General features: G+C 49.2%; 2 protein-coding genes across 6 annotated transcripts in view; both read right to left on the minus strand.

Moving 5' to 3' along the window:
• The window catches only part of LOC144592814 (arf-GAP with GTPase, ANK repeat and PH domain-containing protein 3-like), a 301,655-nt gene that overhangs the window by 103,166 nt on the left and 181,932 nt on the right, over window positions 1-16,557 (minus strand). Inside the window, exons 10-11 of one of the 5 annotated variants that reach the window (XR_013547177.1) lie at window positions 6,750-6,878; window positions 2,596-3,015 (exon numbers count right to left, since the gene is read on the minus strand). The exons of 2 other annotated variants lie outside the window; for them this stretch is intronic. Coding sequence is in view for 2 of the 3 variants with exons in the window: in XM_078397929.1 (XP_078254055.1) it covers window positions 6,849-6,878 (30 nt within the window). In the remaining variant the exon portion in view is untranslated. Of the gene's footprint in view, window positions 1-2,595; window positions 3,016-3,300; window positions 6,879-16,557 lie in introns of those variants that run through there. 2 more of the 5 variants (XM_078397930.1, XM_078397929.1) reach the window with 2 other exon arrangements.
• On the minus strand, window positions 9,185-11,701 carry LOC144592815 (uncharacterized). Its single transcript, XM_078397931.1, has 2 exons — window positions 9,460-11,701; window positions 9,185-9,291 (listed from the first exon to the last, which is right to left on the minus strand). Exon 1 carries the CDS (start codon window positions 10,785-10,787, stop codon window positions 9,594-9,596), a length of 1,194 nt encoding a protein of 397 aa, XP_078254057.1. The 5' UTR covers window positions 10,788-11,701; the 3' UTR covers window positions 9,185-9,291; window positions 9,460-9,593.

The raw sequence follows: 16,557 nt of genomic DNA on the forward strand, positions 1-16,557 counted from the left end.
CAATTAAACACTCTTGCCCTCTTATAAACGACTTATAAATGATTTGGGCAAAAATGTATAAGAAGAAACTGGAGATGCTAATTTACATTGAAGATAGACCCAAAATGCTGGAGTAACTCAGCTTGAAGAAGGGTCCCGACCCGAAACGTCACCTATTCCTTTTCTCCAGAGATGCTGCCTGACCCGCTGAGTTACCCCAGCACTTTGTGTCTATGTTTGGATGAAAATAAAGGTGGGTTAAGTTTGCAGGCGATACCACAATTGATAAAGTTGTGGAGAGTGGCTGCCCGAGTCAGGTCTGGTTGATAAATGAACGAGGGCACATTGAATGATGGTAAAGAAACATCAAAGCAGTGAAGCACAGGTCAGTGCGGTTGCTAAAAACTAAAACTACAGGGAGAAAGCCAGAACTTCACTGGAGGTCAGGATGTGTGAGGCAGTGTCTGCAGAGGGCTCTAAAACTGCGCAGATGTTACAGATCTGAAACCTTAGAGCAGCACGGGCCACTTCTGACACTAGCAGGGAAAGCAAGCCAAGACACAAAGTGCTGGAGTAACTAGATGGGTCAGGCAACATCTGTCTGACGGCAGGAGCAATTATTTTGAGCCTCATATCTGACGAGGGACCTGCTGGCATTAGAGAGGGTCCAGAGGAGGTTTACGAGAATGATCCCATGGATGATTGGGTGAACGTATGATGAGAGTTTGACGGCTTTGGGCCTGACTCACTGGAGTTTAGAAGGATGAAGGGAGACCTCATTGAAACTTAACGAATAGTGAAAGACCTGGATTGAGTGGATGTGGAGAGGACGCTTTCAGTAACGGGATAGTCTAGGACCAGAGGTCACAGCCTCAGAATAAAAGGACAAACTTTTAGAAAGTCGATGAGTAATTTCTTTAGCGAGAGGGTGGTGAATCTGTGGAACGCTTTGCCACAGACAGCGGTGGAGGCCAAGTCATTGGGTAATTTCAAAGCGGAGATTGATAGGTTCTTGATCAGTAAGACTGTGAAAGGTTAGGGAAGAAGGCAGGAGAATGGGGTTGAGTGGGAAAAATAGATCAGCCATCATTGAATGGTGGAACAGACCTGACGGGCCGAATGGCCTAATGTCTTATGGTATGATCTGTAACAGCAGGGAGCAGTGAGAGAGGGTCTCACAGGACTCCTGTGAGAGAGAGGAGGAGAACAAAGTATGCACAGCTCCAAAGTAGGAAAGGCAAGTTACCTGAACAATTAAATTCGACAATGACACCTAGGATATGCACGACCTCTGGGGCTGAAGATGGAGAGAGGCAGTTTTGGGGTTGGGGATTATAGGGACAGGTTGGTTGGAGGAGCTAAGGCCGAGATCAGATCACGGTAATCTTATTCGGTTGGCAGGGTAAACTGGAGGGTAAGATCCTGCTGCGATTTGTAAGCTCACAGATCCCTCAGCCGCACACCTCACTGTTGCTCTGGAACAAGCAGAAACAACCTTGAGAGCCGCTGATTCACGGCACATTTTGGATGTTTCATCCCTTATTAAATCGAATTTAAAATTTAACCAGACCGGCACAGTTGGTTTCGTGGGAGGCGGGATTGGACTGTTTATACAAGCGTGTGACTCAACCGCGGAAAAGTAGAGAGTGACGGTGCAACAGTTCCACCTACTGGCACTCGACGGGAACATTGCACAGTGAGCAGCAGAAATAGTGAAGGCAAATACTACAGTGGTGGAGCGAGGACGAGAAGCAGACAACGAGGAAGGGGCAGACACAACTGTTCCATTAACGTCGAAATTAAAGAATGTACTGTTGGTATTCCACTCAGTGACTCTCTCCCACACGTCCCTTGGCTACCACACCATTTACACATCAGCTCCAAAGTGTTCACTTCAGTCCACCAGAAAGTTTGGTGGAAGTCTGCGCACATTTGTCAATGGCTCTGCAACATCTGTCTCAGCCTCTGTGATCGTGCACTGACAGTGCAGGGTCAGAACCACGGGGAACACCGCGCCAAACCTGACAGCAGAGAGCTTTTGTGGAGGTTCATGTCGGAACACAGGGAGCTGCTCACAGTGGAATCCTGAGCATGGAACACAGTGTTGGAGGAACTCGGCGAGTCAGACAACATCTGTGGAGGGAATGGACGGACGATGTTTCTTGAGACTCAGTTTGAAGAAAGGTCCTGACCCGAAACGTGGTCTGTCTATTTCCCTCCACAGATGCTGCTTGAGCCGCTGAGTTCCTCCAGCACTTTGTGTTTTGGTTTAATGTTGGGTACTGTGGTTTGAGTCCAGCTTGATACAGAGCCTTTAAGGAAAGGATCAAAACAGGGTTGGCAAGGCACCACAAGATGTTCTTGTTGCTCACCGATTGATGCCATCCCTCCCTGGCGCCGCGGGCTGCAGCTGACAGTGGCCCTGAGCCCGGCCCCTCTGATGTACAGTTTGCAACCTTCCCCTGGGCCACGTGTGTGAAACGCAGCTCCTCCCTGCGTCCGTCCGAACCTCCAGAAAACTCAACTCACTTTCAAGACAGCTAAATAAAGTCAAGCCAACTCTTCAAAGTAAACGTGCAGTGACTCTCTCTTTAATAATTGACGCCACTTTTTTTCAATCATAATTTAGGTTTTTATTGGCTTTACAACAAGAATAGAGGAATGCATTGGCCGAAGCAGCTCCTTGTGCAGAGAACAAGCAGACGAGATACCAAGCACACTGTACGACAATCCGATGGTCACAACGTACATTAAATCAGTTTGCTCTTAATATTATATGAGAGGCAACACCCCCGTGGATTCAAGTCAGCCAGTTGGTTTGGGGGTCAAACACAGCAGGTCAGCGGGAGGTCACGGTCACTGATGCTGGCTGTGGATGTGGTCGGATGAAATGTGTGAGCCTCACATGTCCCAAAATTCATTCCAAAAGGACTCCCGTTTGTCTTGAGCGTGACATAGAGATGCTTGCAGGCTTCCAAACAGTGACAACGGGGTCCTTCCTTCCACTGTGGAGAGGTGTCGCAGTCTTGCCTAACACTGTACAAGAGAGTGAGTGAGCATGGACTTTACTCCCTCCTCAGAAGAGCGCAGCAGAACACATTCCCTTCCATTTGCAAACAGTGTCCCAGCTGGCTCTGCCTGCAACCACCTTACTTTCCAAGGTGCCTCAGACAATAAACACCGTTCGGAAGGAGTGATTTCTCATCAGAACAGTCTTCATTCTCCAGCGATCAGCAACAAGGGCCCTGGCATCAAATGACGGGGAGCCCCCGTGCCCAAGACCCACCCTCCTCAGGGTCCCGCACTCTTCCCCCCCCCCCCCCCCCCGGCCCATGGACAACAAGAAGGGAATGGACTGGGAGGGATTGGCAATGGAACTGGCAGCAAATGGAAAAGGGAATGCTGGAGGGAAAGGGAGAGGCCTACAGCGGCAGGACTGGCCTGGACTCTGGCATTGAGGACCACGCAGGCAACATCAGAAGTTACCAGCGGGTCAGGCAAGACAGCGTGAAGTGCAGAAAGTCATCCAGAGTTCCAGCAGTCAGACTAGCAATTACTTTCCTCCACAGAAGCTGCAAAATATTTCTATATTCATGCTAGGTTCTGAAAATGAGTTAGTGGTTAACTTTAAACCTGGTGCCGGGTGTTCATGGAACACTATTAGTGAAAACTTCCAAATAGGCTCCAAACTATATCGACTTGGGACATTATCTTTGAACTATTATTGTTGATTTATTTGTCTGTTTGTTTTTAAAAATATATTTTATATATTATATAATATGAAGTATAATATAATTGTATAATATATATATATTTTTTCTATACAACAATAATACACAACAAATAGTTCAGTATATATATATTTAACTATTTGTTGTCGTGTACTATGGGTTTTACAGAATTTATCTTTCTGTTGTGCTGCTTAAAGTAAGGACTTCATTGTTTCATTTCGGGACATATGACAATAAAACACTTCAATCAGGAACAGTGAGTGATATGTAGACTTAGGGCATAAATTCAAGGTTATCGGAAACATTTAAAGGTAATTTTGGAAAAGTGTTTTCAACGGGGAAAGTGCATAAATATCTGATCTGGTGAGAAAATGAGAAACACAAGTCTGGATTTGATTCCGTGCCCAAAGGCAGCTCGTGGAAGAGTGAAGGGTGACCAACCAGTGTTCTGGCTTTACTTCAGGAGGGCAGCAAGGACAAACCTGGAAACAACGGGCCAGGAAGCCTGACGTCAGTGCAGGAATGTTGTGGGGGAGGTCCAGAGGGACGGGATCTACCACCATTTGGAAAGATAAGGACTGATTAGGAATAGACAGTGTCCTTGGAGAACATGTCCTAGGTGACCCTTTCAGGTTAGGAGACTTCTTCAAGAACCCACTTAAATACTCCAGCATTTTGTGTCTTTCCTTGGTAAACCAGCACCTGCAGTTCCTTGCTTCTACTGATTAGGAACAGTCAGCATGGCTCTGTACGTATGTCTGAAGAAATTATCTGAATTTTGGAAGAGGTGACCACGAGAATTGAGGAGAGCAGAGTGGTAGACATTGTTTGCATGGACAAAGTCCCTCTTCCAACAGATTTGATCACATGTGCTTTGGAATGCCATAAGGTCCATTGGTGTTTCCCATCTATATTAAAGGCCTGGATGTTAACATGGTTAGCAAGATTGCAGGGACACCAAAATTGGGTGATGTGGTGGACAGTGCATAAGGTTATCTCAGATTACAACAGAATCTAGAACAACTGTGGAGGTGGGCCATGGAACGACAAATGGAGTTTAACTCAAACAAGTGCAAGGTCGCATGTTGTTACGTTAAACTGGGGCAGGACCTACACAGGGAATGGCAGAACCCTGGGGAGTGTTGTAGAACAGAGAGAACTAGGAGTACAGGAAGTATGGGAACAGGGTTCCCGAAAGGTGGTGTCACAGGAGACAGGGTAGTGAAGAAGCCATCTGGCATGCTTGCCTTCGTTGGGAAGGGCATTGAGAACAGGAATTGGGACATCATGATGCAGCTTTACAAGTCGTTGGTGAGACCACACTTGGGAGCACAGTGTGCAGTTCTGGTCCTCAGCCATAGGAAGGATGTCATTAAGCTGGAATGGGTGCAGAAGAGATTCACTCGGATGTTACCTGGGCTGGAGGGCTTACGTTATAAGGAGGGTGGAAAGACTGCAATTTTGTTTGCCTGGAGCATGGGAGGCTGAATAGCTATCTTATAGATGTTTAAAAAATCACAAGGGGCTCAGGTAAAATCGATTGATAGTCTTTCTCCCAGTAGGGGATTTTAAAACTAGAGGGCAGAGGCATAAGGTGAGAAGGGAGAGATTCAATGGGAACCTGAGGGGTATTTTTTCACACAGAGGTTGGTGGGGATGTGGAATGAACTGCAGTCTGAAGAAGTCCCGACCTAAAACATCACCCATCCATGTTCTCCACAGATGCTGCTTGACCCGCTTAGTTACTCTTGCACTTTGTGTCTATTTCTGCCAGAGGAAGTAGTTGGGGCAGGTACAATTACAATGTTTAAAAGACACTTTGACAGGAACGTGGATAGGAATAACTTAGAGGATATGGGCCAAACGTAGCTCACCTTGGTCGTCAGAAACCAATTGGGCTGCAAGGCCACTTCCATGCCGGGTAACTCTATTGTACTGCGAAGAGTAATTGGTACCTGGAATGAACTGGAAGGGGAGGTGGTTGGGCCAGGAACAGGAGCCATGTGGGCAGGTACTTGAATGGGCAAGACACAGCGGGATGAGGAATTAATGCAGGCAGTGGGGATGGGAATATATAGATCGGCATGATGGTCGACATAGGCATGGTGGCTGAAGGACCTGTTTCAGTGCTGTACAACTTGATGAGGGCAGGTTCAAGAGGAAGAGGCGTGGTCTGAGGGACACAATGCCGAGTAGAGCCATAGTCATACAGCATGGAAACATGCCCTTCAGCTCAACTTTCCAACGCCGACCAACGCTCTCCATCTACACTTGTCCCACCTTCCTGCATTTGGCCTAAATCCCTCCAAATCTATCTAATCCATGTACATGTCTAAATGTTTCTTAAAGTTAAAGAGTGTGGAAACCAAAGTTCATTTTCTCATTTGAGAAAGATGCTTTGCAGAATGAAACGAGGGGCAGTCTGTAAACAAGGCAGTGTTGGCCGGGGGAAAAATCACGGCCTCGTGACATTGTGTACACAGACAAACACAGGTCCAGAACACTGGGAGGAGACGCTGACCAGACAAGGGCAATCGGAGGCAGAGTCAGTAGGTGAAGGGGACATCCATGGTTAGACTGGACTGAGCAAAACAAGGGGCTAGAGGTGAATGCAACCCGACAGGCAAGTTTGCACAGGATATTAGCTGGCATGAGCGCCAGAAGAAGCCGTTTCTGTGCAGCAACATTGTTCATTTTGTGAGGGAGACTGGCTGGGGAGACACAGCTTGAGAGAGGGGAGGGGGTGAGGGGGGTTGTGGGGGGAGGGGAAGGATTCACAGAGAGATGCAGCACGGAAACAGGCCCTTCGACCCATTAAGTCCATACTGACCAGCAGCTACCTATTTACATCAACCCTACCTATGTGACCTCCTTTTGTTTATTCTCCCCACGTTCTCACTAACTCTCCCCACGTTCTACCTCTCACCCAGACGATTTACAGTGGCCAATTGATGTGCCTCCCTCCCAAAGACCAGTGCTGTACACTGCAGGAGAATGAGGACGTGTTGTGGAGAGTAGCCATCACTCACTCCATCATACCTTTCGCCAAGTGTAGTGTTCGGTTTGGGTGAACACTGCACTTTCAACTAGGATTGAGGATGCCTCGGCAGAACTGAGGAGACCCTCAAGCAACAAGCCTCAGCAATGGCGCCAAATCGCCAACGAAGCCTACAGGGAAATAACGGGAAAGAAAAAAGCATGATAAATTTCAAGGGGGGGAACAGATGGCAAGGTATGGTTGGACAGCATTAATGGGTGAGTCATCACTACATCACACAGCGCAGGACAGCGAATGATGGGAAAGGTCAGCCTGGCACAGAATGGGCCGATCCCCACTGTGGCGGTAGATATGTGATGCTCAGGCCAGTAAACACTTGGGCAGGGGGTTGCAACAATGGAAACAAATTATTCCAAAGGAGATCTAAGCAAAAATGACTGATCAGAATTCAATCATTCACACTCCAAGGAACAACCCAAGTCAAGTGTCCTCACCTCCCCGTGCATGTTCTACATTGGGAACCACATTATTCACAACCTCTTGCCTCCAATTCTCTCCTGTGGTCTTTATCCTGTCCCTCACTGCTCCAACTCACCCGGCAATTCTTCACTCCCTTCTCCACTGACAAATTCTCACCTAATTCTTCCATTCAGCACACTCTCAAATCTGAGTCAGCTCCATCCTTTGCTACCAAACACACAATTATGATCTCCTGGTTGCCAAACATTTTAACACCCCTTCTCATTCCCACACTGACCTCTCTGTCCTGGGTCTTCTCCACTGTCAGAGTGAGGCCATATGCAAATTGGAGAAACAGCGCCTCATATTTTGCATGGGCAGCTTACAACCCAGCGGAACATTGATTTCTCTAACTTCAAGTAAACCTTGCATCTCCTCTCTCTCAGTCCCTCCCCCATCCTATTCGTCCTACCAGTTTCACTGTCGTCCTGCTGAGTTTCGGTTTGTATCACTCGTTATCACCATCCTCACAGCCAACAATGGACCATTGTGGGCTCCGCCTCTCCTTGATCATCATTGCTTTTTGCATATCTTTCATTCTATGTACCTTTTCATATCTCTCCTTTCCCTCTCCCCTGACTCGCTGTCTGACCCGAAACGTCATCTGTTCCTTTTCTCCAGAGATGCTGCCTGACCCGCTGAGTTACTCCAGCTTTATGTGTCTATCTTCGGTGTAAACCAGCATCCTTCCTTCCTACACAGTCCGCCATGCAGGCTACTGCATGGTGTAGGATATTATAGTATAGGATATTGCTGTCAATGTCAAAGGTGGAAAATGTATCTTTAGACTTTAGAGATACAGTATGGAAACAGGACTTTCGGCCCACCGAGTCCGCGCCGACCCGGTGATCACCCCTTACTTACACTAGCACTATCCTATACACTAGGGCCAATTTACAATTTCACCGAAGCCAATTAACCTTCACACCCGCACGTCTTTGGAGTGTGGGAGAAAACCTGAGCATTTGGAGAAAACTCATGCAGTCACAGGGAGAACGTACAAACTCCATACAGACAGCCCCCTTAGTTAGAATCAAACCGGATCACTGGTGCTGTAAGGCAGCAACTCTACCGCTGTGCCACCCACAAATCCTGTCAGCCCTCGGTCTGCCAACCCTAACTTCTATCCCTCTCCCCTCTGACTTCTGACCTCCAGATAAACACAAGAGCACAAGCAAGAGGTAGACCACCAGGCCCCTCAAGCCCACCCCACCATTCAATGTGATCATGGTAGGTCCCTGCTGGCCTCAACTTCTCCTCTGTGCCAGTTCCTCACACCCCTCCATCCCTCAATCTTTCAAATATTTATCCACCTCCCCTTTAAATACTTCTAAAGATCCATCCTCCAAAACCTGCCGGGGCAGAGTTTCATACATTCACCACCTTCCACCGGAAGAAATATCTACAAACCTCAGTTCTAACTGATTGGCCAACCTCTATCTGTAAATCAATAATCTATGACAATAAATGCCATTCTACCCTCTACCCTGTCAAGCCCCATTATGACCTTATATGCCTGAACAAGGTCACCCCGCACTCTGTAAACTCCAGGAAATATAGGCCCGAAATGTTCAGCATTTCTTGGTGATCCTAAGAATTATCCTGGACAATCTCCTCTGGACTGCCTCCCGTGTTACTAGGTCTTGTTGAGGGAACTCCCTATTTTCAAACTTCAATCCCTTTGCAATTCAGGCCTAAATGTGAACTTTTTCTGATCCCTGCACTAGAACCCCTCAATCCCTCTGTACTAGAACATCCCGATCCCTCTGTACTAGAACATCCCAATCCCTCTGTACTAGAACATCCAAATCCCTCCGTACTAGAGCATCCCGATCCCTCCGTACTAAAACCCCTCGATCCCTGTACTAGAACCCCTCGATCCCTCTGTACTAGAACATCCCGACCCCTCTGTACTAGAACATCCCGACCCCTCTGTACTAGAACATCCCGACCCTTCCGCACTAGAACATCCCGATCCCTCTGTACTAGAATCCCTCGATCTTTCTGTACTAGAACCCCTCGATCCCTGTACTAGAACATCCCGATCCCTCTGTACTAGAACCCCTCGATCCTTCTGTACTAGAACCCCTTGATCTCTCTGTACTAGAACCCCTCGATCCCATTGTACTAGAACCCCTCGATCCCTCTGTACTAGAACATCCCGACCCTTCTGTACTAGAACATCCCGACCCTTCTGTACTAGAACATCCCGACCCCTCTGTACTAGAACACCCCGGTCTCTCTGTACTAGAACATCCCGACCCTCTGTACTAAAACATCCTGACCCCTCTGTACTAGAACATCCCAATCCCTCTGTACTAGAACATCCCGATCCCTCTGTACTAGAACATCCCGATGCTTCTGTACTAGAACACCCCCGGTCTCTCTGTACTAGAACACCCCGGTCTCTCTGTACTAGAACATCCCGACCCCTCTGTACTAGAACATCTCGATCCCTCTGCACTAGAGCATCCTGATACCTCCGTACTAGAACCCCTCGATCCCTCCGTACTAGAACATCCCGATCCTTCTGTACTAGAACATCCCTCTGTACTAGAATCCCTCGATCCCTCTGTACTAGAACATCCCGACCCCTCTGTGCTAGAGCATCCTGATCCCTCTGTACTAGAACATCCCGATCCCTCTGTACTAGAATCCCTCGATCCCTCTGTACTAGAACATCCCGACCCCTCTGTGCTAGAGCATCCTGATCCCTCTGTACTAGAACCCCTCGATCCCTCTGTACTTGAACCGCTCGATCCCTCTGTACTAGAACATCCCAATCCCTCTGTACTAGAACATCCCGATCCCTCCGTACTAGAGCATCCTGATCCCTCCGTAGTAGAACCCCTCGATCCCTGTACTAGAAACCATCGACCCCTCTGTACTAGAACATCCCGACCCCTCTGTGCTAGAACATCCCGATCCCTCTGTACTAGAACCCCTCGATCCCTCTGTACTAGAACCCCTCGATCCCATTGTACTAGAACCCTTCGATCCCTCTGTACTAGAACATCCCGATCCCTCTGTACTAGAACCGCTCGATCCCTCTGTACTAGAATCCCTCGATCCTTCTGTACTAGAACATCCCGACCCCTCTGTACGAGAACATCCCGACCCCTCTGTACTAGAACATCCCGACCGCTCTGTACTAGAACATCCCGACCCTTCTGTACTAGAACATCCCGACCCCTCTGTACTAGAATCCCTCGATCCTTCTGTACTAGAACACCCTGATCCCTCTGTACGAGAACATTCCGATCCCTCTGTACTAGAACATCCCGATCCCTCTGTACTAGAACCCCTTGATCCCTCTGTACTAGAACATCCCGATCCCTCTGTACTAGAACATCCCGACCCCCCTGTACTAGAACATCCCGATCCCTCTGTACTAGAACATCCCAATCCCTCTGTACTAGAACATCCCGATCCCTCTGTACTAGAACATCCCGATGCCTCTGTACTAGAACACCCCGGTCTCTCTGTACTAGAACACCCCGGTCTCTCTGTACTAGAACATCCCGACCCCTCTGTACTAGAACATCCCAATCCCTCTGCATTACAACTCCTCGATTCCTGCACTTCACTCACCTATAGTCTCTCTCCATTTAAATAATAATCTGACTTTGGATTCCTCTCACTGAGTGCATGAGCTCACACTTCCCCACATTAAATTCTAGTTGTTCATTTCAACATACTTCCTCTGATAACATGGGTGTTTAATTTATGCACCAGCCTCACATGTGGCACCTTGTCAAATGCCTTTTGTAAATCTATACGACTTCGACTGGTTCCCCTCTAACAACTTTCAAACATGATTTATTTCTCATAAAACAGCGTCGACCAGGTTTAATTATATTCAGCTTTCGTAACTAATCATCTATTTCCTCTTTGATTATTAACTCAAGCATTTGGCCTGTAATAACTGTTAACCCAACTGGCCTGTAGTTCCCTGCCCTCTGCCTTTCTCCATTATCGAACAAGGGAGTCACCTTCACTGTTTTACAATCCTCTGCCTCCCTCCTGGTGTGTAGTGAGTTATGAATAATTCCAACCAATGGGTCCCATCTCTGCAGCTTGTTCCTTCAAACACCCAGAGTGCAGTCCATCGGTTCCTGGTGACCTGTCCACCTTTAGCGCCTGAGTGACTCCAATACTTCACCCCTCGGGAGAATAGCGCTTGTGCAAGTTTGACCATGTTGCTGGAAATTATCTACTTTCTTAGCTTTGTTATTTCACCCCTTCACTCTCCAGAGGCTCCACGTTTACCTTAACCACCCCCTTATCAAATGTATCTCGATAGAAACTAATACTGTTTGTTTATACTTCATCCGAGTTTTTTTCTCAAAAGTTATTTTCTCCTTAGCTATTTCTTCCCTTCTTCGAAGTTTTTTTTATCTTCTCTGCCAGAAACTAAAAATGTCCCAGTCCTCTGTATCGCAACGTTTAAAAAACACCTAGACAGGTACATGGATAGGACAAGCTTAGAGAGATATGGGCCAAACGCAGGCAGGTGGGACTAGTGTCAATGGGATATGTTGGTTGGTTTGGACAAGTTGGGCTCAAGCGCCTGTTTCCGCGCTGCGTGACTCTTAAGTACTCTAATGACAACCAGCATTGCACTCTACTCTCCTGGCCAACATGGCTTTCGGAAAGGTAAATCATGTTTGACAAATGCAGGCAAATGGGACCAGCTCAGGTAAATATCTTGGTTGGCATGGACGCGTTGGGTCAAAGTTTGTGTGATAACTATATGAAGGTGTGGCGGCACTGGAGGGTACTTTTTGAGGACATTGCCAGGATGGGACAGTTGTAAACATGAGGAAACACTGACCCGACCGGGGTAGGATAGTGTCTTTGTGACTTAGGAGACTGAGGGCGTGACATGTCTGCAAGTTACGCATTGTTATGCTTCTAGAGGTTTATAAGATCACGGCACAGAGAAGGTGCATGGGCACAATCTTTTTCAAAGGGTAGGGAGGGGTCTAAAACTAGGGGGCAAAGATTTGAAGTGAGAGGGAAGAGATTTAATAGAAATTGGAGGCGCTATTTTTTCCACCCTGAGAGTGGTGGGTATATGGAAGAAAGAGGAGGTAGTTGAGGCAGGTACGATAACAACATTTTAAAGATTCTTGGACAGGTGCAAAGATAGGAAAGGTGTAGAGGGTTATGGGTCAAACGTGGGCAAATGGACTAGCTGATCATGGAGTCTTACAGCGCGGAAATAGGCCCTTGGACACAACTCCTCCATGCCGACCATCATGCTCCATCTACACTAGTCCCACTTGCCTGCTCTTGGCCCATATCTCTCTAAACATATCCTATCCATGTGCCTATCTAAATGCTTATTAAAGGTCCCAACTTGCCTATGGTAACTTGTCGGCAAGTACTTGGCTTATCTACCTCCTTCGGTAGCTCATTCCACGCACCCACCACCCTCTGTGTAAAAATGTTACCCCTCACCTTCCTATTAAATCTTTCCCCCTCTCACTTGAAAACTATATCCTCTAATTCTCGATTCCCTTATTCTGGCAAATGACTAGATAGATAGATAGATAGAAAATAGGTGCAGGAGGAAGCCATTCGGCCCTTCGAGCCAGCACCGCCATTCATTGTGATCATGGCTGATCGTCCCCAATCAATAACCCGTGCCTGCCTTCTCCCCATATCCCTTGATTCCGCTAGCCCCGAGAGCTCTCTCTAACTCTCTCTTAAATCCATCCAGTGATTTGGCCTCTACTGCCCTCTGTGGCAGAGAATTCCACAAATTCACAACTCTCTGGGTGAAAAGGTTCCTTCTAACAGTTTTAAATGGCCTCCCCTTTATTCTAAGACTGTGGCCCCTGGTTCTGGACTCCCCCAACATTGGGAACATTTTTCCTGCATCTAGCTTGTCCAGTCCTTTTATAATTTTATGTTTCTATAAGATGCCCTCTCATCCTTCTAAACTCCAGTGAAAAGCCTAGTCTTTTCAATCTTTCCTCATATGACAGTCCCGTCATGCCAGGGATCAATCTCGTGAACCTACGCTGCACTGCCTCAATTACAAGGATGTCCTTCCCCAAATTAGGAGACCAAAACTGTACACAATACTCCAGATGTGGTCTTACCAGGGCCATATACAACTGCAGAAGAACCTCTTTACTCCTATACTGAAATCCTCTCATTATGAAGGCCAACGTGCCATTAGCTTTCTTCACTGCCTGCTGTACCTGCACGCCAACTTTCAGTGACTGGTGTACAAGGACACCCAGGTCTCGCTGCACTTCCCCCTTACCTAACCTGACACCATTGAGATAATAATCTGCCTCCTTGTTTTTGCCACCAAAGTGGATAACTTCACATTTATCTATATAATACTGCATCTGCCACGCATCTGCCCACTCACTCAACCTGTCCAGGTCACCTTGCAACCTCCTAACATCCTCTTCACAGTTCACACTGCCACCCAGCTTTGTGTCATCCGCAAACTTGGTTTGGTGCGGGGGGGCCTGGTGCGGAGGGGCCTAGTGCGGAAGGGCCTGGTGCGGAGGGGCCTGGTGCGGAGGGGCCTGGTGCGGACGGGCCTGGTGCGGAGGGGCCTGGTGCGGACGGGCCTGGTGCAGAGGGGTTTGGTGCGGATGGGTTTGGTGCAGATGGGCCTGGTGCGGAGGGGCCTGGTGCGGATCGGTTTGGTGCGGAGGAGTTTGGTGCGGAGGGGCCTGGTGCGGAGGGGCCTGGTGTAGGGGGGGCCTGGTGCGGAGGGGCCTGGTGCGGACGGGCCTGGTGCGGACGGGCCTGGTGCAGAGGGGTTTGGTGCGGATGGGTTTGGTGCAGTTGGGCCTGGTGCGGAGGGGCCTGGTGCGGATCGGTTTGGTGCGGAGAAGTTTGGTGCGGAGGGGCCTGGTGCGGAGAGGCCTGGTGTAGGGGGGGCCTGGTGCGGAGGGGCCTGGTGCGGAGGGGCCTGATGCGGAGGGGCCTGGTGCGGAGGGGCCTGGTGCGGACGGGCCTGGTGCGGAGGGGTTTGGTGCGGATGGGTTTGGTGCGGAGGGGCCTGGTGCGGGGGGCCTGGTGCGGATAGGCCTGGTGCGGAGGGGTTTGGTGCGGAGGGGCCTGGTGCGGGGGGTTTGGTGCGGATGGGTTTGGTGCGGAGGGGCCTGGTGCGGAGGGGCTTGGTGCGGAGGGGTTTGGTGCGGAGGGGCCTGGTGCGGGCGGTTTGGTGCGGATGGGCTTGGTGCGGGGTGGTCTGGTGCGGAGGGGCCTGGTGCGGAGGGGCTTGGTGCGGAGGGGCCTGGTGCGGGGGGGCCTGGTGCGGGGGGTTTGGTGCGGATGGGTTTGGTGCGGATGGGTTTGGTGCGGAGGGGCCTGGTGCGGAGGGGCCTGGTGCGGAGGGGCTTGGTGCGGAGGGGCCTGGTGCGGGGGGGGCCTGGTGCGGGGGGTTTGGTGCGGATGGGCTTGGTGCGGGGGGGGTCTGGTGCGGAGGGGCCTGGTGCGGAGGGGCCTGGTGCGGAGGGGCCTGGTGCGGAGGGGTTTGGTGCGGAGGGGTTTGGTGCGGAGGAGTTTGGTGTGGATGGGTTTTGTGTGGATGGGTAATGGTGGCTGGTGTGTAACGGTGGGTCGGAGATGCTTCCACGATTCTGCTGTGCCGCGGCTGCCTGGGGCGGCTGGTGTTGGAGGCCAAGGGCGAGCGGAGGGGTGATGGTCAGGGCCATTCTGTACCCATCACTGTGAGCGGGTCGTTGCTGGGGACTGCTCTCACCACCTCTTGCTGCATGTGATGGAGCCGTTGTCTCTCCCATCTATGTTTCAGCCTCGTGTCAATTAACTCTTTCAGCCGGGCAATCCCTGGCTCAGCTTGCTCCTTCATATTTTCCAAGCCAACTGCTCCTCCAACTCTCACCCTCACTGGCAGCTGTATCATCACTCAAACGTTTCTGACCCCATAAACATCTCCACCCAGCTCCAGCCCAAATAATGGCATCTGCTGTACCCTCGCGCCTCCCACCCTTCTACACAACTACCTCTTCCCATTCTTTGACCTTGAATCAATTATCTCTTCCAACCTGAGACCCACATTATCTCCTGCACTCCACCTTCTGACACCTCCCAGCCCAGCTTCACACATAAACAACCTCCATTCTATAAAGTTTCTCCACACTTGACTTCTTTACGTTAGTTAGAATCTATTCCTCAACATTGTCTGTTCAAGTAATGACTTATTTATATTAATTTCCCTTCAGCATTTTAAAAGCTGAATGAGTAACATCAAACAGCGTGCAGTAATTCCTGTAGGAACGACTCAGATTCAATGTGACTCTCCTACAGGGGGACAAAACCAGATGATGTAGTTTATGGGCACTAAGCATCACACACTCCGCCTGGTCAGTGCAATCCTTGGAACTCCCGCCTACAATGGCATGCTCCAATTTCAACAGAAAACATTGAGACGTGGTGTACTGACTGAGAATGGTGCAGTAATGCAACAGAAACACGATGAATGAAGAAAAGCAAGCCACAGCCATTGAAGCCACATGTTGTCCACACTATCTGATCACTCCCAGCGCAAGGATTCCCTTGCTGACAATTCAGTGCCATTGATTTAGAACGGCACGGTTGTTACACTCGCTGATGGCCGTGTGAGGCGTGTTGAGTGTTAGTGAACGTGGACCCTTGCCAAGGAGTGGTGGGGCCACTCAGCACTGTCCCCCTGACCACGGACACCCCAGCAACATCCTCCAGCAGCTCCCACCATCTGCCCTCTGACAGGGTGTGACTTTATTGCTGAACAACAAGAGTCATCTCGACTGCCAAGTGAATGGCAATTCGCTAAAATATAGTCCTGGCCAGTCACTGTTCTTGCAAAGCAACATGCCTTGATTCCTGTGGACAGACAGTGACAGACACACAAGCTGGTAGTAAGAGAGGGACTGTCATAGTCCTGATAAATGCTGGGTGGGTGTAGGATGTGGGGTAGGGGGAAGGGGAGTGAGACAAGAGAGCAGTACTAGAGAGGGGAAACGAAAAGATGCTCCATGCTGGTTTAGTAATCCCAGTGTTCACATCAAAACCATTTAATCAGTTCACTTTTAGAAGTTTCACCACCCCAGTGGATTCCCAATTAACTCCCAGTATTAAAAACAAATCTTCTCTCGTTCTTTAAGCAATCACCTAAAAATAGCCCTCATTTGAGAGAAAATTCTTTCTTCCAGCACCTCATCAGCCTGACCTGCCGAGGGTTTGTGTCAAGCAGCATGGAAACAGCCAGTGCTTCCACTTCCACCATTTCCTAACGTTATTACTGTAAACCTGTCCTTCAGCAATCCTCTGTCCATTGCATCAAAGCTCCCCACG

This window comes from Rhinoraja longicauda, chromosome 4 (genome assembly GCF_053455715.1).
Source record: "Rhinoraja longicauda isolate Sanriku21f chromosome 4, sRhiLon1.1, whole genome shotgun sequence".
Lineage (NCBI taxonomy): Eukaryota > Metazoa > Chordata > Chondrichthyes > Rajiformes > Arhynchobatidae > Rhinoraja > Rhinoraja longicauda.